This window comes from Alosa pseudoharengus, unplaced genomic scaffold (genome assembly GCF_046254945.1).
Source record: "Alosa pseudoharengus isolate Yale_2024_CS ecotype anadromous, Long Island Sound unplaced genomic scaffold, YU_APseudo_1.1 YU_APseudo_1.1_scf_13, whole genome shotgun sequence".
Taxonomy (NCBI): domain Eukaryota; kingdom Metazoa; phylum Chordata; class Actinopteri; order Clupeiformes; family Clupeidae; genus Alosa; species Alosa pseudoharengus.
Genome location: NW_027468598.1, coordinates 10,716,794 through 10,738,852, shown reverse-complemented (window position 1 = coordinate 10,738,852; position 22,059 = coordinate 10,716,794). Strand labels below are relative to the sequence as shown.

Here is a 22,059-nt window from a genome sequence, read left to right as displayed (position 1 = left end):
ATGTATAGTTTGGAGAAATGGGAACTGCGTCGTATAGATGAGAGGAGCAAAGTGCATTTGGCAACACAGGCGTCCAAGCAAGCGCTCCTGCAGGTGTAAGCTACGGCTGTACCTTACCAACAGGCAACTCAACAACGAGAAACAGTTTCCAAGTTGACCTAACTTTCCAACTCTGCACAGTATCCCATTAACTGCATGACAGTAGGCTATTTACAATATTTATTTTATGTAAAGTAGAGTTTGTAAACACATTATCATCAACTTAATGAACGCACAACTTTTGTTTGAGCAGGAGAGAGAATAACAATGAATGGACGCAGCAACTACAGAAATTGTAGCCAAGGCTACTTGCTGCTTTCTTTTACTGTGTATGGTTGCTGGTTAACAGCACATAATAAGCTTATTTAAGCGAAATTCACAAACTCAAGACTTCAAGGCCATCATGGATATAAAACGTTTTTTGAAAACAACGAAAGGATGGAGGGAACATAGCAAAGTTTGGAGTTATTTCAAATGGGCTAAATTTAAGGTAGGCGAAATTGTGGTGCTTGTCAAAACCTTAGCGCAGCTGGAATAATGCTTATAGGCTTAGGCTTAGGTTAAAGCGCACACGATGTTTAAAGCCATACACAACGGTAAATTGGAACAAAACTAAAGGTAACTTTAGCCTAGGCAGGGTACCGACAGAACCAAATGAACAGTAATGTGCAACAATGATTTGCCAATTTGGTCTTATTATTCTCTCATATAAACGGTACAACTCAGGTCATGTACAACTCAGGTCAGGTTAAAATAAAACACATACAGTTTAATTGCATCAGAAAATACCAATGGGTGGGTTTGTGAACTTTTTCCAATTGTGCATGAGTAGTCATTGCATCTCATCAATTGCTATTAATCCCAATTCAAGGCATACACATCTCATATAATAATATCCTTTAGATAAAGGTTTAAGCATAACCCATCAGACTTCCAGGTGTTGCCACGATTACTCTGCTGACCCTTGACTCCAGATAGTGAGTATTTGCAAAGCTACAAGTAGAGAAGCTCCTTCTCTCAGTCTATCAGAATGAAACAGTCCTTTCTGCCTCTCTCTCTCTCACTGTGGCTCACTGCAGAGTCCTGCACAGCATGGGCTGAATACGCAATGCATGACAAACAAACCGCCATGCACCTGAAAGTTAGTGTGTGCTGCACATTTTACCTGCGTGGTTGTGACTACTGTGTGTGTGTGTGTGTGTGTGTGTGTGTGTGCATGCGTGTTGCAGGTGCCTACAGCTGAGCATACATAACTAAAAGTATGGGTAGGTAGACTGCATTTTTGTCTGTGGGTGTGTGTGTGTGTGTGTGTGTGTGTGTTGCACATACAGACACTTATAGCCTGACATACTGTACATAGTGGTGTGTGTGTGTGTGTGTGTGTGTGTGTGTGTGTGTGTGTGTGTGCGTGTGTGTGTGTGTGTGTGTGGTGTGGGTGTGTGTGTGTGCATGTGTATAAAAGTGTGAGAGGTCCTTGAGGGATGGCACGAGGGCCAGTGAACTCATTTTCACGCCAGCGCCAAACTGACGGCCCCTAGGGCTCATTAACCTTTCTTTCCCAGAATTCCATGTGGGCCCGAGCCGAGGGGTAAGAAGGGGTGAGGAGGCAGGGCCGAGGGCAAAAGGTGGGGGTGTGGTGTGGGGCAAACGTGGGGGTTGGGGAGGAGGCCGGTGTAGAGTGGCCTCATCTTTGGTGAAAAGCAGGAAGGGCCGGCCGTCGCGGAGGCCCCTCTGTTTTAACCTCTGAGCCCATCATTTATCCTTTTATTGCCTGCACAGGGGCCGGGTGCGGGGCCACAAATCTCGGGCGCGCTCCTAAAGCTGTCAGGACTGCCCCGGGCTCCCGGCAGCCCAGCCAACGCGGTCACCTTGACAGCAGAGCACAGGGGCGCGCTCTGCGACACACACACACACACGCACACACACACACACACACACACACGCACACACGCACACACACACACGCGCACACACACAAGCCATGTGTCCACACACAAACACACACACACACCAGCAACCATGAATCTACACACACACATGGACACATATAAATACAACACATACTCACACGCACACACACACACACACACACACACACACACACAAGCCCTCTCTCACAAACACATACCCACAAGAACACACACATCCTCACAGACCTACACACCTAGACAGACACACACACACACACACACACACACACAGCCACACACACTCTGCCACACACACACACTGAGTCATTAATATTCCATTGTGGGGGATGGAGAAAGGCAGGGCATAGAGGGGACTGCATGAGAGAAGGAGAGAGGGAGGGGAGGTGGATTAAAGCACGAGCATTTTCTCTCTCTTTCCCTCTCCCTCTCTCTCTGCTTCTTCTGTGCCCCTCTCTTCTCTGCCTCTTCCTCTGTTTGCTCCAGTAATAACTCGCTGGCCGCCGCACCATAGATAAACTCTGCTGGCATTAATTAACTGTCTGGGTGGGGGGACGGGATGAGGGCGCAGGCAGAGTGTGTGTGTGAGTGTGTGTATGTTTGGGTTTGTGTGTGTGTGTGTGTGTGTGTGTGCGTGTGTGTGTGTGTGTAAAATAGAGAGAGAGAGACTGTGTGTGTGTGTGTATGTGTGTGTGTGTGTGTGTGTGTGTGTGTCTGTATGTCAGTGAGTGAGTAAGAGACAGAGACAGGCAGTGTGTGGATCTGTGTGTTGTATGTGTGTGCATATGAGTGTGCTTGTGTGTGTGTGTGTATGTGTGTCTGTGTATGTGTGTCTGTGTGTGTGTGTCTGTGTGTGTGTGTCTGCGTGTGTCTGCGTGTGTGTCTGTGTGTGTGTGTGTCTGTGTGTGTGTGTGTCTGTGTGTGTGTGTCTGTGTGTGTGTGTGTGTCTGTGTGTGTGTGTCTGTGTGTGTGTGTCTGTGTGTGTGTGTCTGTGTGTGTGTGTGTGTGTGTCTGTATGTCAGTGAGTGAGTAAGAGACAGAGACAGGCAGTGTGTGGATCTGTGTGTTGTATGTGTGTGCATATGAGTGTGCTTGTGTGTGTGTGTGTGTATGTGTGTCTGTGTCTGTGTGTGTGTGTCTGTGTGTGTGTGTGTGTGTGTGTGTTTAAGCAGGGTGCCCCTGGCGGTGGGCACCCCGGGGTGCTGTGGGGTGGCCCCCGGCCCCGTGTGGGCCTGCCTGGGCACGGCGGGGCCCGTGGGCAGTGGGGAGGCCGCGGCGCTCTGAGGCCCAGCAGGGAGAGAGCCGTGCGCCGGGAGATTAGCAGCAGGGGAGGGAACCAGGGAGGAGGGTTCAAACGTAGCACGCACCCCACCACCACTAGCACCACCACCCCTCCATCCCTCTGCCTCGCCCCACAGGAGGAGATGGATGTGGGTGTGTGTGTGGTGGAGGTGGAGGAAGGAGGGAGGAAGGGAGGGGGTGAAAATGAGAAGGCCCCACAGGTCTCTATGTCCTTCTAGGTCTCTATCTCTCTCCAGACACAGACAAGAACACCATAGCTGCCACAGGAGAGACTGGAGCAGTCTGGAGCACGATATTAATACTACAACATAAAAACATTAAGCAGTCTGGAGCACGATATTAATACTACAACATAAAAACATTAAGCAGTCTGGAGCACGATATTAATACTACAACATAAAAACATTAAGCAGTCTGGAGCACGGTATTAATACTACAACATAAAAACATTAAGCAGTCTGGAGCACGGTATTAATACTACAACATAAAAACATTAAGCAGTCTGGAGCACGATATTAATACTACAACATAAAAACATTAGGCAGTCTGGAGCACGATATTAATACATAAAATGAACACAACATTAAGCAGTCTAATGACACTATGGATTCTGCTGGCTCAAAACAAATACTGTACGTGAGAAAATGGCAACACATGTCCACTGAATGTATTTTAGAGCTCCTGAACTGTATTCCACAAAAAATACGCATCAGTTTTCCTACCCCAGGAATTTCCATAATAGACCACTTGAGTAAAGGGCTGCGGCCCATGCAGTGGCTGTGACATGCTGTACCACACAGTCATCATGTAAATGAAGGTGGGACAGCTGGAATTCACATACTGTCAGCAGCTCAGCTCTCATCTTATGACAAAACCCATCTCACTCTCCCAAAAAAAGAGGGTTTTTTTTACGGTTTGAAATATCTGCATGAATCTCAAAAATGACTCACATCAGTCAAAGCACCAGTTCATCTATTAAACACTCCAGCCATCAAAAAAAAAAGTCTTATCATTCTACTTCCAGCTCCATCTATTATGACCAGCTTCAAAATTAAAACCAGTCAGTCAATCTTGGGTCTTAATATTCCCTTAATTATACATATGACAATGCGAGAACATTGCTGTCAAGTACTGCCTCTCTTTAATTACTGTCACTTATATAAGTTGATGGCAGTCCATTACCATGCACACAAAAAGTGACAAAAGACTCCAGAAACAGTCAACAGAAGAACCCCCTTTGCTTGTCAACACACACAATAGATCACAAGCTGGGAGCTTGAGAAAATGTGTTGGCGTGGCATACCGATACGTATGAAAGGCCACACACAGCTCTGCATATGGACGGTGCTGGTCCCCGGACCCTGAGTGTGTGTGTGTGTGTGTGTGTGTGTATGTGTGTGTTTGTGGCTGGTGAGTGGAGCTGGCTCGCTCCTCTCCTTCTGTTAGCGCCGCCGCATTGCTGTGCAGGACACGGCCTCCCTGCAGAGGATATTGTGTGTGTGTGTGTGTGTGTGTGTGTGTGTGTGTGTGTGTGTGTGTGTGTGTGTGTGTGTGTGTGTGTGTGTGTGTGTGTGTGTGTGTGTGTGTGTGTGTGTGTGTGTGTGTGTGTGTGTGTGTGTGTGTGTGTGTGTGTGTGTGTGTGTGTGTGTGTGTGTGTGTGTGTGTGTGTGTGTGTGTGTGTGTGTGTGTGTGTGTGTGTGTGTGTGTGTGTGTGTGTGTGTGTGTGTGTGTGCTGGGTAGTGAGAAAAAGGAAAGAACAGGAGAGAAGGAATGCAGGAAGAGAGAGGAGAGAGGAAGAGAGACTGGGATAGATATAAAGGACAAGGAGGATGAAAGACAGATGACAAGAGTGGGGGTGAGCAACTGGACAGAGAGAGAGAGAGAGAGAGAGAGAGAGAAAGGAACAGAGAGAGAAAAAGAGAGAGAGAGAAAGGAACAGAGAGAGAGAAAGAGAAAGAGAAAGAGAGGGAGAAATTCAGAGAGAGAGGGAGAAATTGACGAAGAGACAGAAAGAGAGAGGCAGAAATTCAGGGGCAGAGAGTGAGAAGGGGGCATGGGGGTTGGATGGCACCGGCGCTGTGGCGTCGTCTGTGCCAGCGGGTTAGAGGGCGGGCATCGCGCCCCACGGCCTGTCCAAGTGCATCAGCCACGCGGCCACTCACACACGCACAAACACCCACACACACACAGCCTCAGTTCCACTCCATACACAGCCGCACAGCACGGCAGAGTCACACCACACAACACCAAGGGCAGGCGAGGAGAGGGCGACGCAGCGGGCAAGCAAGAACTCACACACACACACACACACACACTTTCTCTCTCACACACACACCCACACATACAATTTCATACTGAATCTAAACCTACTCCAATCTAAACCAGTTCAAGATTCAGGCATATATTTTCTGATACCTGCCCAACATACCCTATATACTATTAGCTAAGTATTTAAACACATAATGGGTAATGTAAACCATATATAATATAATACAACATACACAACCACGTTAACGGAAATCATTCTGCCTCATGAAGACACACATACACACACAGAGCAACACACACAAACACACATCTCCATAAGGTCTGAACAAACTGCACTCATCTGGCTGAAGTAGTAGCAGTAGTAGTCATACTACCACTCTTATGTTCACTGCATCACATCCAAGAGCCCAGACCAGACTCTTAGGCCTCAGTGGAGTTCTCTAGTTTTCTGCAGTAACTTCAGCCCAGAGCCTGTCATCATCACCTCCTCCTCCACCTCCTCCTCCACCTCCTCCTCCACCATCTCCTCCTGATACTGACGCAGCCCAGGGACTCAACTCCATTACACCAAACTTTACTCAGGGCTCCAGCAGCAGCTCTCCCTCAGCTCTCTGGAGTAACACATATCAGATCAGCCCCATGCTACTCTGTGTGTGTGTGTGTGTGTGTGTGTGTGTGTGTGTGTGTGTGTGTGTGTGTGTGTGTATGTGTGTGTATGTGTGTATGTGTAGGCGGCTTTATAGCTCAGTGACAAAAGGGGCCGCGCCATACACAGAATCTTTTCCAAGCTCTGGATCTCATTCTTCATTCCGGTCGGAACACAAAACTCGTAAAAAAAAGAGACAGCATGCACACACACACATATACACACAAACACACACACACACACACTCACACACAGGGGAGCATGGGTGGGGATAAAGTCTGTGCCTGGTCTCGGGCTTTGACACAGACACAATGGTAGGAGGCTCCAGAGCTGGCCAACCAGCCCAGTGCTGCAGCACCCCCCCCCCCCTCTCTCTCTCACACACACACACACACACACACAGGCGCGCGCACACACACACACACTCCCCTCCATTCAGAGGCGGCCACAGTGGCGGCAGCAGCGGCGGCAGCAAACACTGGCTTCCATTAGAAGCGGCAAATTGAAATTTACATGTTATTGCGTCCTGGCATGCAGCGATTTGCCATGTGTCATCTAATTTGAAATCGAGCCACGTTAATTCACCATGGGGAGAGACAGGATGGGCGATGTGGGGAGGTGAGGACTACGGAGCGGATTGAGGAGGAGGAGGAGAGGAAGGAGGAGAGGAAGGAGGGAGTATGGTGAGGTGGGGGGGGGCTGAGGAGGAGGGGAGGAGGTGGGGGTGGGATAAAAATCTCTGTCTCAGCAAAAGTTTTCATTAAAATTTTAGACAAATGATCTCTGTGTCCTTCTCCCAAGCTGCCTGGGGCGTCATGCTATTTCTATGCAAATAACAAACTCACGCCTTCCGTGCTATTATTTCTACAGGAGCCGCTGCAACATGACCTGGGATGGGGGGAGGAAGAGAGGGAGGGGGGAGTGAGAGAAAAGGAGGGAGGGAGAGAGAGAGAAACAGTGCAAGTGCAAGAGAAAAAGAGAGAGTGAGAGAGAGAGTGAAAGAGAGAGAGAGAGAGAAAGAGCAAGCGAGCGAGAAAGTGGATGAGCAAGCCAGAGCGAGGGAGCATTGTATGACACAAGACAGAGAGAGAGGGAGAGATGGAGAAAGGCAGAGAGAGGAGGGAGGGAGGGAGGGAGGGAGGAGGGAGCTAGCGAGCCGGAGAGAGAGGAAAAGAAAGACAGCATGCGTGGGGTGGACTCACTGAAGTGTGAAAATATTAAACATCAAGAGTGTGAGGGAGAAAGAGAGAGAGAGAGAGAGTGAGCGAGCGGGGGAGGGAGGGGGGAGTGAGAGGAAGGGATGGAGGGAGGGAGAGGGGGGTGAGAGAGTGATAGAGAAAGAACGAGAGATAGAGGGAGAGGCAAGAACAACACAAAGACACCACTATAATTTGTTTCTCTCTGCCTCCCGTTTAATGTATTACCGCCGTGCGCGGCTGCGGCGGTGGGTGCCGGTACGAGGGCGGGGGTGCCGCTCGGCGGAGCAGAGCCGCTGACCCGAGCGCTCCCTCGGCACCATCACACTGCATCTCACACCGTTATAATTACCCATGCACCACCACCGCCACCGCCACCGCCAGCAGCAACAACAACAACAGCCACGCCGCACCGCCTAACACTCATTTCAGGGTGTTACTCAAATGGCTCCCTCTCCCACTCACACTCATCACACCGCTCGGCCTCACACAAAGATTCACACCGCACGCCCATATTCTAATTCACCGGTCGGCCATTTGCATTTTTCCCCTCTTCTTTCTTTGTCTTCTTCTGTCTGTTTTTTGGTCTTTAATATCACACACCATTTTTGGGGTAATTATTTTTGAAAGACATTTGAAATACATACATATCAAAAAACAAAAACAAAACGAAAAACATTGTTCGAAATGTTCTCGTTGTGAGCTAAAAAAATAGAACAGTGTTCATATTGACACTCTGAACACTCCGTGTAAAGAGAGGGCCTTTTAGCATTCAGAAACTCCAAGTCTGGAACTGAACTGAACTGAACATCCGGTTCGGTTCCAGCTTATGTCAGTGGATCCTCAGCACAAGACTCAGCTACAAGACACAGCCTTGAGAACAACAGTGGAATCAGTCCTTTGTTGCTTTTGCTATGCCCATGTTGGCAAAAGTGTGCTTGTCTGTGTGTGTTTATGCTTGTGTCTGTGTATGAATGTGCAGGTGCTCTTATGTTTTCTGTGTATACGTGTGTGTGTGTTTGTGTGCACAAGTGCCTATGAGAGTATGTGTGCCATCACCAGGTTGACACAATCTCATTGCATTACTGGCTGTGGCCATGTAACATACACACGCACACACACACACACACACACACACACACACACCGAGCAGGCTTGCAGGGCCACCTGTGCAGTGAGCTCATCTCCGGCTGGCTGGGAGCGCTGGAGCAGGAGGCTGTGCTCAGGCTCCTGTTGTCCAACTGCAAAACTGCAGCAGTCAAAACAGCCATCTGATTAGCAGCTAATTGCAGAAGCCTCCATATGGCCATGTCTGACCTCGATATGCCTCGCGCCTATGAGAGTGAGCGTGTGTGTGTGCGCACAGCAAGTTTGAAATGAGAAAGTGTGAGTGTGAGAATGTGTGTGTGTCTTTAAAAAGGAGAATACTTTGCTTCCATATAAGTGTGTAGGGGAGGGAGCGAAAGCCTGAGAGAGGACTGCACACATGCACACGCGTGCGCGCGCACACACACACACACACACACACACACACACACACACACACACACACACACACACACACACACACACACACACACACACACACACACACACACACACACACACACACACACACACACACACACACACAGTAAACACAATGAAGACAACATTCAAATGGCTCTCACACATAGCACAGATTAACCTGCATATTTTAACCTGAAAGCTTCCAGCAACACTTCCACCCAAACAACCACTCCCAACACACTGGGTACAAAACCACCACCATATACCACTCCCTCCCTCCCTCCACACCCTCCACACCCCAAACACATCCTCAAGACCCCACTCCATCCCCTAAACCACGAGACATCAGTCTCCCTGAACCCCCTCCTTCCAGTCACACATGTAAACATACATACACACACACACACACACACACACACACACACACACACACACACACACACACACACACACACATGCGGCAGCTCCAAAGCTCGATACCCACTCCCTCCCCTCCCCTCCCCTGTCCTCTCCTCGGCTGAGCCTGAGCCTGAGCCTGAGCCCGGGCCCTAGCCATGGTGCCTGCCGTCGGTCCTGCCCTCCTCTAAGATGTGTCGGGGGCGCCAGGCGAAGGCACTCAATCCGTTGGCTGCACATTGTCATTTGCATTTCAGGCCTCCCGGCTTTTTTTTGAAGTGGCAATACTTTGATGCAGTCAGAGGGACACATTATCATTATTTCAATTTCCGTGGCGAGGCATTTGTGAGCATGCATAGAGAGTGAGAGAGAGAGGGAGGGAGGGAGGGAGGGAGAGAGAGAGAGAGATAAAAAGAAAGAGGGGGGGGGAGACAGAGAGAGAGGGAATGAGTGGGAGAGAGAGAGTGTGTGTGCGTTTGTGTCTACTCATGCACCGAATGGTAATGTTATCCACACACACCTGCCAATATGCCTGTGGCGAGCAAGAGTGTACATGTGTGCTTGTGTCTGTCTGTGTGTGCATTTGTGTGTGATTTGTGTGTGTGTGTGTGTGTGTGTGTGTGTGTGTGTGTGTGCATTGAACAAGGTGAAGGTGACAGAAAAGGTATAGTTAAAAGACAGAAAAGGGAGAAAGGCAGCGGGAGTGTAAATGTGTGCTGAGAGGAGGGGGGGGGGTTGACAAAAAGGGGAAGACAAAAGACAGCAGAGAAGACAAGAGAGGAGAAGAAAGGAGAAAAGAGGAGAGGAGCAGAAGAGAAGAGAAGGAAAGGAGGAGAGGAGAAGAGGGGGGCGACTGCACTGGCTCCTCCTGTCTCTCTGCTCCCACAGTCAGTCACTTCCCTGTCGGCCATGCACACGCAACCGTGGCGGAACGTTCCAGCAAACTGCATCCCTCACCTCTCAGTGAACCCCTCTACCAGCCTTCAGCTCTCCAATCCACTGATATTACAAATACCTCCAAAACAGTGACTGAGAAAAACTACAACCATTTTTCAGTGTGTTACCTTTCCTAATCAGTTAGCAAAGGTGAAAAGAACTAAACATACATCAACCTCTCCTTGATCAAATAGAAAAATATTTGAGTGCAATAATAATTTGAGTATCATACCAAACAATGCACATGTGAATTACCAAAACATCTATCTGCTATTCCACATATCTGGAGCTATTAAAAAGATCAAATATGTCATATCATACCATGTGTGGTGTGGTGTGGGCTGGTATGGGGTGGTGTGGTGTGGGGTGGGGTGGTGGTGTGTGGTGTGGTGTGGGGTGGGGTGGTGCTGTGTGGTGTGGTGTGGTGTGGGGTGGGGTGGGGTGGTGCTGTGTGGTGTGGTGTGGGGTGGTGTGGGGTGGTGTGGTGTGGTGTGGGGTAATGTGGTGTGGTGTGGTGTGGTGTGGGGTAATGTGGTGTGGTGTGGTGTGGTGTGGGGTAATGTGGGGTGGTGTGGTGTGGGGTGGTGTGGTGTTGGGTAATGTGGTGTGGTGTGGTGTGGTGTGGGGTAATGTGGTGTGGGGTAATGTGGGGTGGTGGTGTGGTGTGGTATGGTGTGGGGTAATGTGGTGTGGGGTAATGTGGGGTGGTGTGGTGTGGTGTGGTATGGTGTGGGGTAATGTGGGGTAGTGTGGTGTGGTGTGGTGTAGGGTGGGCAGGCAGGAGAGGCTGACCTTGTTGAGAGCGCCGGCCCCGGTGAGGATAATGTGGGAGTTCTCCACCTGGATGGTCCTCTGACCCAGCCGTACCACGTACGCACCGATACCAATGGCCCGACACGTCACCTGAGGTGAGGTGAGAAGAGAAAGAGTGAAAGAGAGAGAGAGAAAGAGAGAGAGAGAAAAAAACTTGACTGATAAAAGCAGAGCACTAAATAAAACAAAAAGTACAAAAAGAACTATATAAATTGTGTATACATTGTGTACAAGTGAAATTATATTTGCTAGGGTTTTTCACAGTGTTCATTTGTGAGTATAAAATAATCTATAAATAATAAAATTCTGAAACAAAACAGATTACGTAACTCTTAAAACAAAATGAACCAAAATGGCAACATTACAAACAGGAGCATTGTTTGTTTGTGTGTGTGTGTGTGTGTGTGTGTGTGTGTGTGTGTGTGTATGTGTGTGTGTGTGTGTGTCTCATCGCGTTCCCTCACCAGGTTCATGGTGATGACCTCCTCGTAGGCCAGTGAGGACTCGCCGGCGATCATTCCGGAACCCCGCAGGTTCTCCACGCCCAGGCCGTCCTCCTTGCCGATGATGTCTGTGATCTTGTACCTGCGAAGCGTCACGCAGGGTTGAGCAACAGCAGATCCTCTGTCACTCACACCAAACACACGCACACACACACACACACACACACACACACACACATACAGTACACAGACATACACATACACGCACACGTGGACACATACTGACCGACAGCCACATGCAGGCCTAGACAACCCCAGCCATGACAGCACTGGGGCTGTGCCTGATGTCTCTCCCTAGAGACTTCACTCCCCTGTGGTTGGGCTTTATGGCCGCACAAGGCCTACTGCTGGGTGCCATACTGCACTCCTTGAAAAAAGGTTCCTTGGTTCTCTATATGGAACCATACAGACCTTTATTGTTCTTTATCAAGAGTAAAAGAACTACTTATCATATCATCTTATTATATCTCTCCGAGGTGCAATTGAAGAGAGAGAAAAAAAATCAATAAATAAAAAAAACATGAATAATAACAAGCCTTGAACAAGGAACCATATAATCAATCTAAAGAAGAATCTTTAAAACATGGTCCTTCCAAACGAAACCTTCTTCGGAAAAAAGCCCACACAGTGGACAGGTCATAAGGGAGGCATGATTATCAGGTCCTGTTGTTAGAGATCGTACTACACGACACAGAGGCCGGAGGTCTCCCCTCACCTTGACTCGCCCTCGTCCTCCACGTGCTCACAGTGCACCGAGTTCAGTGCCGACACCTTCTTGTAGTCCTGGGGGGTGAGATACAGGTACCTGAAGCCCTGGTGGGAGAGATGGAGAGACAGATAGAGGTGGGGTGAAAGAGTAGGGGTGAGAAGCACAGAATGGAGGGAGAGAGCGAGTGAGAGAGAGAGAGAGAGAGAGAGAGAGAGAGAGAGAGAGAGAGAGAGAGAGAGAGAGTGAGGGAAAGAAAGAGATGAGCGAGAGTGAGATGGAGAACAGAAATGAGAACGGCTTGGCAATTCACTTGCCAAAGGCTCGACTTCAGGGGCGCCCTGGTGGGAGTGGTCCCTAGCTCCCTGCAACTCTGTACTCCTATAAATCCACTTCATACAGGGGAGGGGGGGGGGGTCTGAAAGGCTGGAGGTGATGTGAGGAGGAGGGAAGGAGGAGAAGAGGAGAGAAGAGAAGAGAAGTGGAGAGGAAGGAAGAGGAGAGGAGAAGAGGGAGAAAAGGGAGAAAAGATGAGAGGAGACAAAAAGAGGAAGAGGAAGGGAGAGGAGAGGAGAGGAAAGAGAGGAGTGGAGGAGAGGAGAGTGAGGAGGAGAGGAGAGGTAATAGAGGAGTGGAGGAGAGGAGAGTGAGGAGGAGGAGAGTGAGGAGAGGAGAGGAGAGGAGAGGAGAGGAAAGAGAGGAGTGGAGGAGAGGAGAGTGAGGAGGAGAGGAGAGTGAGGAGAGGAGAGGAGAGGAGAGGAAAGAGAGGAGTGGAGGAGAGGAGAGTGAGGAGGAGGAGAGTGAGGAGAGGAGAGGAGAGTGAGGAGAGGAGAGGAGAGTGAGGAGAGGAGAGGAAAGAGAGGAGTGGAGGAGAGGAGAGTGAGGAGGAGGAGAGTGAGGAGAGGAGAGGAGAGGAGAGTGAGGAGGAGGAGAGTGAGGAGAGGAGAGTGAGGAGAGGAGAGGAGAGGAGAGTGAGGAGAGGAGAGGAGAGTGAGGAGAGGAGAGGAAAGAGAGGAGTGGAGGAGAGGAGAGTGAGGAGGAGAAGAGTTAGGAGAGGAGAGGAGAGGAGAGGAGAGGAAAGAGAGGAGTGGAGGAGAGGAGAGTGAGGAGGAGAAGAGTTAGGAGAGGAGAGGAGAGGAGAGGTATTGGGCAGCTTCCAGGGGCCTGAGGGGCCATGGGGCCGCTGGGCTGAACCTGCCGGCCCTGTCTGCTGGTGCAATTTAAAAAACAGGCTGAGAGGGAGGGAGCGAGAGAGCGAGAGAGGAGGAGGAGGAGGAAGAGGGGGTGGGGGGCGGAGAGTAACAGAGAGACGGGGGAACCTGCTGGTGATAATTCAGCCTCATTTCACGCTTTCCGAGAGCAGAGAGTTTCTCCTGCACTGCCTCAGAGCCGCCGCTCCAATTACAGCTACCACTGCGGCTAACCCCTCACCCCCCTCACCCCCCTCACCCCCCTCACGTCTGCACCCCCCCCCACCCCACTCCTATATACCACCCCCACCACCCCACTCCTATATACCACCCCCACCACCCTCCCATCATACCTTGTAGGGGTCAATGGGGTCTTGCCAGGCCACCTGGAACATCTGGCGGATCTCCTCGGCCAGGCCGATGCGGGCACCGCTGTTGGCGGAGATGTAGAGGCGCGGTACGCCACGCTGGCGCGCCAGGGCCGACGCCTGCTGGAACAGCACGTCCTCCTGGGGCCCGAACGAGCCGATGCGGTGCGTGATGTCGTTGCAGATGACCACCACCTCGCGGCCCAGCGGGTACTCGGGGGAGCGGAGGGTCATCAGCCAGGCCACCATGCCAATCTTCACCGGAGGAAGAACAAGTTTTAGGAGAGTGTATTGAGATCATTTTGAGCAGATTGTTTTTCATTGTCACAAACTTATGTGAAGAAAATTAAAAAGGTGTCATGAAGTAATCATGTAATCAAGTGCAGAATAGGCTGAAATGTAAAAAAAATAATAAAATGAAAAAAACATAAAAATAAGTAATATTTATGTCAAATTGAATTAACTTCTAAGACATATAGAGAAGCTGATAGGCTATGAGGAAAGTTATTTTGTAGGAAACCTATTTTGTAGGAAAGTTACATATACTGCATGTTTACATGATATGATGTCATATCCTGTTGGCTGCAGGTATCCTGTTATATTTCCTCCTCCTTGAGAGGCAATACATGAATGGGGTGTTCTGTTATTTACTCTGACCGCTGCGGTCCAATGAAGTGGAGGGATTAAACCAGATGCCTTCCACCTCTCGCTTTCCCCGGGTTAATGTTAATGATGGCCATAAAAAATTTTAAAAAATAAAATCACCCTGCTCAATTTGACACCTCCGCCTTCTGGGGGTCAGGTGCACCCATATGGAATACATTACAATAAAGGCCAGTGTGTGGCTAGTGCTGGTGACGGCACCGGCAATCAGCGTCAGAGTGAATGCCTCGCCAAACATTACCACCGGACTCTAATGGCCAACCAATCACTGACCTGCTCTGCACCTGTACAGGGATGATGCTCCCCAGACAATGAGAAACTCAGCAGCACTAACAGTAGAGGAGGGCAGCTTCATTACAGTACCAGCCATCATGGAGCCATCAGTCACAGAGGGGTCGTTTGGATGCGTCATTGATTGATTGTTTGTTTGTTTGTTTGTTTGTTTGTTAGTTATTTAACCCTGTGTGAGGGTTACTGTGGGATCACTGCTGGTTTTGAAAGGGGCCTGCTTGACATCCTACCACATGCACTCACATGCAGACATACATCAACACACAAACACATCCACAAACACACACATACACGCAGGGTTTACTAAGACTGCCTTTGGCTCGGCGTGCAACACAATGCAGTTGGGAGCTCCTCCACAGTCGAAGACTACTGAAGAAAAAGAGAGACCCCCATGGGTCAAACTGTGGCACTGCACCCTACAGTCGCCTCCTCTCTGGTCTTCCCTTCTCCCAGAGAGAACAGAGGCGTGTGCCAAGAGGGGATGCCACACGATGTTGCTGCCGCTGAGGGCAGAACAAGCAGCAGGACAAGCAAAGATGCTAGCATGCTGACGCAGACAAAACATGCTCGCACTGTCCAGAGGCCCTGCTCTTTCCTATCCGCACCGTGGCAATCATAAAACAACACTCATGTCACAGTGCCTGGCACTTTCCATGAGACACCTATAGTAACACACACAGCTATGACTATCTACAACAAAAAAGGGGGGGGGGGGTTGATTGTTGTTTTCCCTGCATGCATGCCAACATCCAGCTCATAGCCAGCGTTGTGCTAATTAATCTGAACGCTAATAGGCTTTGGGATTGTTCCTGTTCCTATTGTTGTTGCTGCTGCTGTTGTCGTTGTTGTTGTTACTGCTGTTGTTGTGTGTGTGTGTGTGTGTGTGTGTGTGTGTGTGTGTGTGGGTGTGTGTGTGTGTGTGTGTGTGTGTGTGTGTGAGTGTGTGAGGTGTGTGTTTTGCTCCAGGTTGCTCTGGTTTCTCTACCCCCCCACTCCCTCACCTCGTTGCCTCCCGGCAGGCGGTTCAGCTGCTGTATCTGGCCCTGGGCGTCCAGCACCAGCTCTGTGAAGGTCAGCACTTCGGAGGGAACCGGGCATTCTGGGAGAATGGCCTGGGCCTTCATGGAGCTCCACAGCTTCAGCAGGGCCTGATGGGAGAGGGTGGGTGTGTAGGAGAGAAAGAGAAACAAAACACCAGTTTACTATATTATCTTATATCTGAAATGGGTAACACTACTTCCATCATTTGGGGCCTCAGGAAGAAAATGTTGAATGCTGAATGGATTACTTTTTAAGTTTAACATTTTAGAACATTTTAAAACAAAAATATGTTTTTTTTTTGTTCGTTTAAATGTCATAGCTGCTGGCAGCATGAGACTGCACTGTGCTTTACTGTGCAGTAAGTCACTTTATCACACACTTACCGGTAATACATTTTTTTTACGTGTAAATGCACTTATGTCTAAAAAACTCCTTAATGCACTCTAAAAACTTAAATGGATAGTTGGTGGCTATGGTGCTCACCTGTCTGAACATCTCGGGGAAGTCGTAGACGTAGGTGGTGCCTAGTGTCTGGGCCTGGAAGCGTTTGGACTGCAGCAGGTCTTTGGTGACGTAGGGCGTGTTGATGAGCATGCCGTGCAGCGGGCCCTGCTTGTCCCCGTATGCCTGGAACATGACCTGTAGGGAGGGCGGGAGCGAGGGAGAGAGCGGGCCAGTCAAGAGGGGTCAGCTGAGTGACCCGCTCCGTCACTCCATCCATCATCTCACTTCAATCAGGCCGGATCGAGCACACACTCACACACACACACACACACACACACACACACACACACAGTCTTCTGCTCCAGACTGGAGACCCTTTAATAAGCTGTGTCACTCAGTCAGTATACACTTGCAAACCCACATGTAAGGGAAGGGAGGAATGGGGCAGAACTAAATCCATGTCCGACTCGGTGGGAGCCCAAAAGCAGCTCCGATGGCTTACAGTGAGGCAGCAGCTAACACAGAGGGAGGGAACTAGCCGACAGAGCGAGAGAGACGTAGCCCTATGATGACAAAGTTTCAAAAGATCCCTGCTAACATGTCCGTCAGAGTCACACACACACACACACACACACACACACACACACACACACACACACACACACACACACACACACACACACACACACACACTGAACTTTTCCAGTCATGCTGCTCTGCACTTCTCAAAAAAAGTTTCTTTCTTTCTTTGTGGAGTACCCCCTTATAGGCCATAAATCCAGAAACTGAAATGATTATATTATTCCAAGGCAAGAATGAGCTTGCCTCACAGCTACAGTCGTAAGTGTTAATTGAGATGGTTGAATACAATGCGCTGCAACAGGAATCCTTAGTTAATGCTGTCTGGCAGGTCTAAATAGAGAGAAAATGAAATCTCGCCCTCGCCTCCACACACTTCATGCTGCAACCTCTCTCGTGTTTAAGGGGGAAAGTAATAAGACGTGCATTACTTTTTCCCACTCTGGAAATGGAGGAAGTGATCACGATTCTGGGCCAGATGAATCTGATAAGCATTGCTCGAGAGGCAACATCATATATACAGTAATTCTGAAGGCTGGAGAGGTGATCTGAAGCTAATTTGACTGCAGCCACTAATGAAATGCTGAATACAGCACTTTAAACAGCAATAAAGACCTCATAAATGTCTGATTGATCATTTGCTCGGAGCAATTAAAAATATCTCTGCGGTCGGTTCTCAGCCGTGCAACATGCAAAGGGATTAGCGAAGCGGCACATACTGGCTCTTTTACAGTTGCAGGGGACTCTGCAGCCTAATGGAGGGACACCACAATGACAAAGCTTCAGATGGGGACATAACCACTGGACATTCTGTAAACCAGCCAAACTAACAGGTTTGGTGTAGATCTTAAAATGCCTGAATAGGTAGCTGGTCTAAGGCTTGTGTAAAGTAGAAATAGCTAAAGAAGACTCTTCTAAGTTTTAAGAGGACACTCAATGAACACAGTAAAGACATCTAATCCTTTTATTTTATTATTCGAAAAGTAGTTCATTCATTCCACATTATCATTTTGAAATAATTGACTAACTAGTGTTGAATTATGTTAAATTATATATATTAAATAAGGAACTACCAACATCCAGAAGCTGCCTTACCTGGGGGTCTTTGTGGCCTTCCTGGTCTGTGCAGGTGGCTGTGACCTCCTTGTAGAGGCTGATGTCCAGGTAGTAGCCAGACTCATTGGTGAGGAAGATGCGGATGGGGACGGTGTCGCCGGAGGGCGTGAGGCGGATGTTGATCTTCAGCTCGGCCTGCAGGACACGCAGACGCCAAAGCCTGCTGCCGTACCGCATCACCATCAGACGCACCGCCTCCTTTATCTGCCACAGGAGAGGGGAAGACACAGACAAGATGAGAAGGCTCGAATGCGCACGCACACACACACACACACACACACACACACACAGACACACACACACAGACACACACACTTTGACGTCTTGAGTTCAGTGACGGACTGGACGGTCTGGCATTTGGGCAGATGCCAGAAGGGCCGCGGCCTCTCGTGGGCCGTTTGGGCCGGCCAATCACGGAGCGGCATGCTTGTCGGGTTCGCGCGGCCCCTTCATCGTAAGGCCGGTTCCACATTATCTCTCGGCCCACTATCAAGCATCAATAGTGTTAAATAGCTTCAAATTAGTTATTTATCTCTAACTCCCTCTTCCTCCTATGGGAAACTGATCAGTATTTATACCAGATATGAGTCTCTATACTACAGTCATGGTGACCCTCAATATTTACATCAGTCTACATTCTTTTGTAGCCTTATTCAATCAAATGTTTAAAAAGTGCATTGTTTGAAATTGAAATACAATACATATGCCTGTATCTTTTATTTTATTATTGGTTTACAAAAGTTGTATGAAGCAATGACTTCTGGGAATTTCAAAACCGAATGAGTCTACTTCCTTCAGCACGGGGAATTGTATGCCAATCTAGCATGCCTTGATCCTCGGAATTTTCCCCTTATAAAAGCTAATAAACTGCCCCCAAATGCACTTCGAAACATAAGTGAATGTCTGCTTAAATTTAGTGAAGATGCTACGGTCAAAAATCTACAGTCGGCATTGACACACCTTGCTACGCACTGGGACAGCCTGAAAAAGTCTCCTCTAAACGAGTATACAGTCAGAGCGTCGGACTTTGATGATGCCGCTGGGATAGAGGAAGATACAGAAATAGCCTAAACCTGGTGAGCAAGAAATGCGCTACCTGCAAGAATTGTGCAATCTGTTGCTATTTCCTTCTCCTGCAGTTAAACCTCTTTACCTGTGCCTACAACAATATATGATTAGCATATAAATTCCTACTAACACTGTCATGTAGTCAAGTGGCATGCGAACAGAGTTTTTCCACTCTTAAATTCATCAAGAATCGCCTAAGAACACGATTGTCACAGGATAATTTGGAGGCCTTTATGCTGATGGCGACAGAGAAAGAGGTCGTAATGAACTTGGATGCTGGTGACGTGATAGACAGTGTTGCGGAGAAGAGCAAGCTCCTTCGCACCTTGTTAACTGCATGACGTTAATTAAGACACGTTTGTGGAGCGGCTGCTCTGATGATCTATTCTAGGCTATTCTTTTTCATTTTCATATTGCATTCATTTTTTTGGAGTTGTGCATTGATATATCCATGTTCTTGGTTCAGTCTTTATGCATAAAGTTAGAGTTCATTACCAATGGGGCTACAAACATGCGTGTTATTTCCGTGCATGTGAAGTTATATCTGTGTGTTGTGTTGCGGGCACGTGCACGTGCGTGCGCGTCCCCGTGTGGTCCGCTGGTTGGTGAAAATGCCAGGGCCGTTTTTTAATCCCAGTCCGTCACTGCTTGAGTTCATTTATTTTCTAAATTAAACTATTAAGCAATAGCATTATTTTATAACCTCATATGCTAGCGACAAACTACAGTAATTTCTGTAGTATTAGCCGCATTATGTGTATACACCGCATGACAGTGTTTTAAGCAAATAATAATAATAAAAAAACATGTATTACACCCGTGTATTAACCTCAGCGCCCAATAGCCCAATTAATCAGAATGAAGAAGAGAAATGCATTCCCATGTATAGCCAGCCCTCATGTATTAACCTCATAGCTGAAGAAATTTAACACAATCAATGTATAAACCTAGGTTAATAGTCAGGAAATTATGATATTTTGAAACAAACTCAACAAAACATGAAACATCATCTTAGAAACGAACCTTGGAGGGGTCCATGATGACGGTGGGGACGAAGTTGAGGAAGATGTGGTTGCAGTCGGTGCGGACGGTGGTGTTGCTGAAGGCCACCTCCAGCTCGTCCATGGCCTCCAGCAGCAGCCGCTCCCCCTCGTTCTGCAGGTACTCAAACGAGGCCTCCTACAAGTACATCACCAGATAATCACCAGCTGTGCTTTATCACTAACGATGGACAGTTAGCACTGGGCTCACTCATATTCACACTCTTCTATATGTGTCATATAAGCTACTTGGCCCTCAAATTTCCATTGGGATCTATAAAGCATCTGTCTATTTCTCCATCTTTCTAACTATAGATCTCTCTCCGTATCTACCTCCTACCTACCTCCTTAACCTAACACACCTAAGATGCACTTACAATGCACTCTCCTCCATATTCTATTCTAACATTCTCTTTTTCTACTACACTTTGTTTAGAACTTAGAACATCTGCACTCTCATCCTCTAATAAGAGTAATCATTGATGTGGTATTAATTGCTACCTAAGGTCTCCTCTGCTCTGTAGCTTGAATGTTATTCCTCATTTTGTAAGTTGCTTTGGATAAAAGCGTCTGTTAAATGAATACATGTAAAATGGAATCTACTTAAATGTTCATTCAGTGGGCCTTGGTGTTGCAACCTGTTGAGACTATATTGCATCAGCTGAGGGACAACGCTGGAAAAGATTTGTGCCTCACCTACAAACAATACTAGCTCAGCTCATCCATCCCAAATGTTACCTTAGTGACCAGGTCAGAGTGGCGGATGATGGCACGCACAAAGAAGCGATAGTCCGTCACCTCTGCGCCCTGCTCTACGCGGGCGGCGCCCAGGTACAGATGCATCTTGTGGTTGGCACAGGGAATGGCGGTCAGGGCGAAGTTGCGCATGCGGTTGAGCTCCAGCTGGAAGGCCAGGGCTGGCTCCAGGTGTCTGTAGATACGATCCTCTTCAAACTGTGGGAAAACAAAGGCATTTCACAATGACCTAAACACAGCAACAGAATGTGCAGAAACAACCATTTTGAATGTAATGTCAGAAATGCCTATGGTGTATGTTGCACATATATCCACTACAGCTAACATGTAAACAGCCAGTGTCAGGCATCTTTTTGCAATACCACTTTGCACCTCATGGGGCGCCATATTAAATACATTGCAAGTCAATGGAAGAATGTCATTCCAGATGTAAAGGTGCATTCAAGAGAATTTGCATCCTACAGAACTCTACACATAGGCCCTTTAAGACTGGCACAGAGGACATTTAACTCAAGGCCTTTGTTCAGGAAGCAGCTAAGCATGACTTGGGACGAGAAATACAGCTATCCCTAAAGCAATGACGGAGGCTGGCTTCCTTTCTCCCCAGCAGTGAGGAACCTTGCTGGTGTCTAATGATGGGAGATATTGACTGCTTGAGGGATACAGAGTTTATTGAGATGGAAAATGGCCACAAGTTAAAGGGGTGGGGGTGTGGGGTTGCTAGGCTAAGTAAATGAAATAAAAGCCAATCCCAGGACATTAAATGGGCTCCATTCCTTCCAGTGCTGGGAAATAATTATTAAGTTCATTAGCTTAATGAGACGAGCTTTTTTCAAGAGGGGGCAAACTCCAGGCTAGACAAAGCTAGGGGGGGGGGCGCCATTGATCACAAACATCAAGTCAGTGAGATGGAGGAAGGGCTGGAGGATGAGGCCATTGTGGAGAGAAATGCTCCCATCCTGTCCCTTCACTGCAGGTTAAGAGTGCTGGACAGAGTCATTACCTGAGGGCCATGGATGGTCTTTAAACACCTTTCCCGTCTCAGAGCCTGCTGGAGACTCTTAACGGTCTTCCATTTTAAATGGCATAAAAAAGGCAGGGCAGCATGGGAGAGGAATCTACCCACTCTTGAGTTATTCGCTTTGTGAAAGGGAAATCCAGCCATCTTATCTATACTGCTCCTTTTTTCTATTTTAAAGTTGTTGTTATCCTCTGCCTTTGCCTCTACACACTTGTAGTTGGAAAAGAGGTTTGTGTGTTT

General features: G+C 48.3%; 1 protein-coding gene across 1 annotated transcript in view; it reads right to left on the bottom strand.

Annotated features, from left to right (window-relative positions):
- The window catches only part of LOC143121636 (acetyl-CoA carboxylase 1-like), a 74,028-nt gene that overhangs the window by 28,703 nt on the left and 23,266 nt on the right, over positions 1–22,059 (bottom strand). Inside the window, exons 33-41 of the mRNA XM_076282108.1 lie at positions 20,781–20,996; positions 20,026–20,181; positions 17,914–18,138; positions 16,279–16,434; positions 15,756–15,902; positions 13,786–14,055; positions 12,252–12,349; positions 11,498–11,618; positions 11,013–11,123 (exon numbers count right to left, since the gene is read on the bottom strand). Of these exons, the coding sequence (XP_076138223.1) occupies positions 11,013–11,123; positions 11,498–11,618; positions 12,252–12,349; positions 13,786–14,055; positions 15,756–15,902; positions 16,279–16,434; positions 17,914–18,138; positions 20,026–20,181; positions 20,781–20,996 (1,500 nt within the window). The remainder of the gene's footprint in view (positions 1–11,012; positions 11,124–11,497; positions 11,619–12,251; positions 12,350–13,785; positions 14,056–15,755; positions 15,903–16,278; positions 16,435–17,913; positions 18,139–20,025; positions 20,182–20,780; positions 20,997–22,059) is intronic.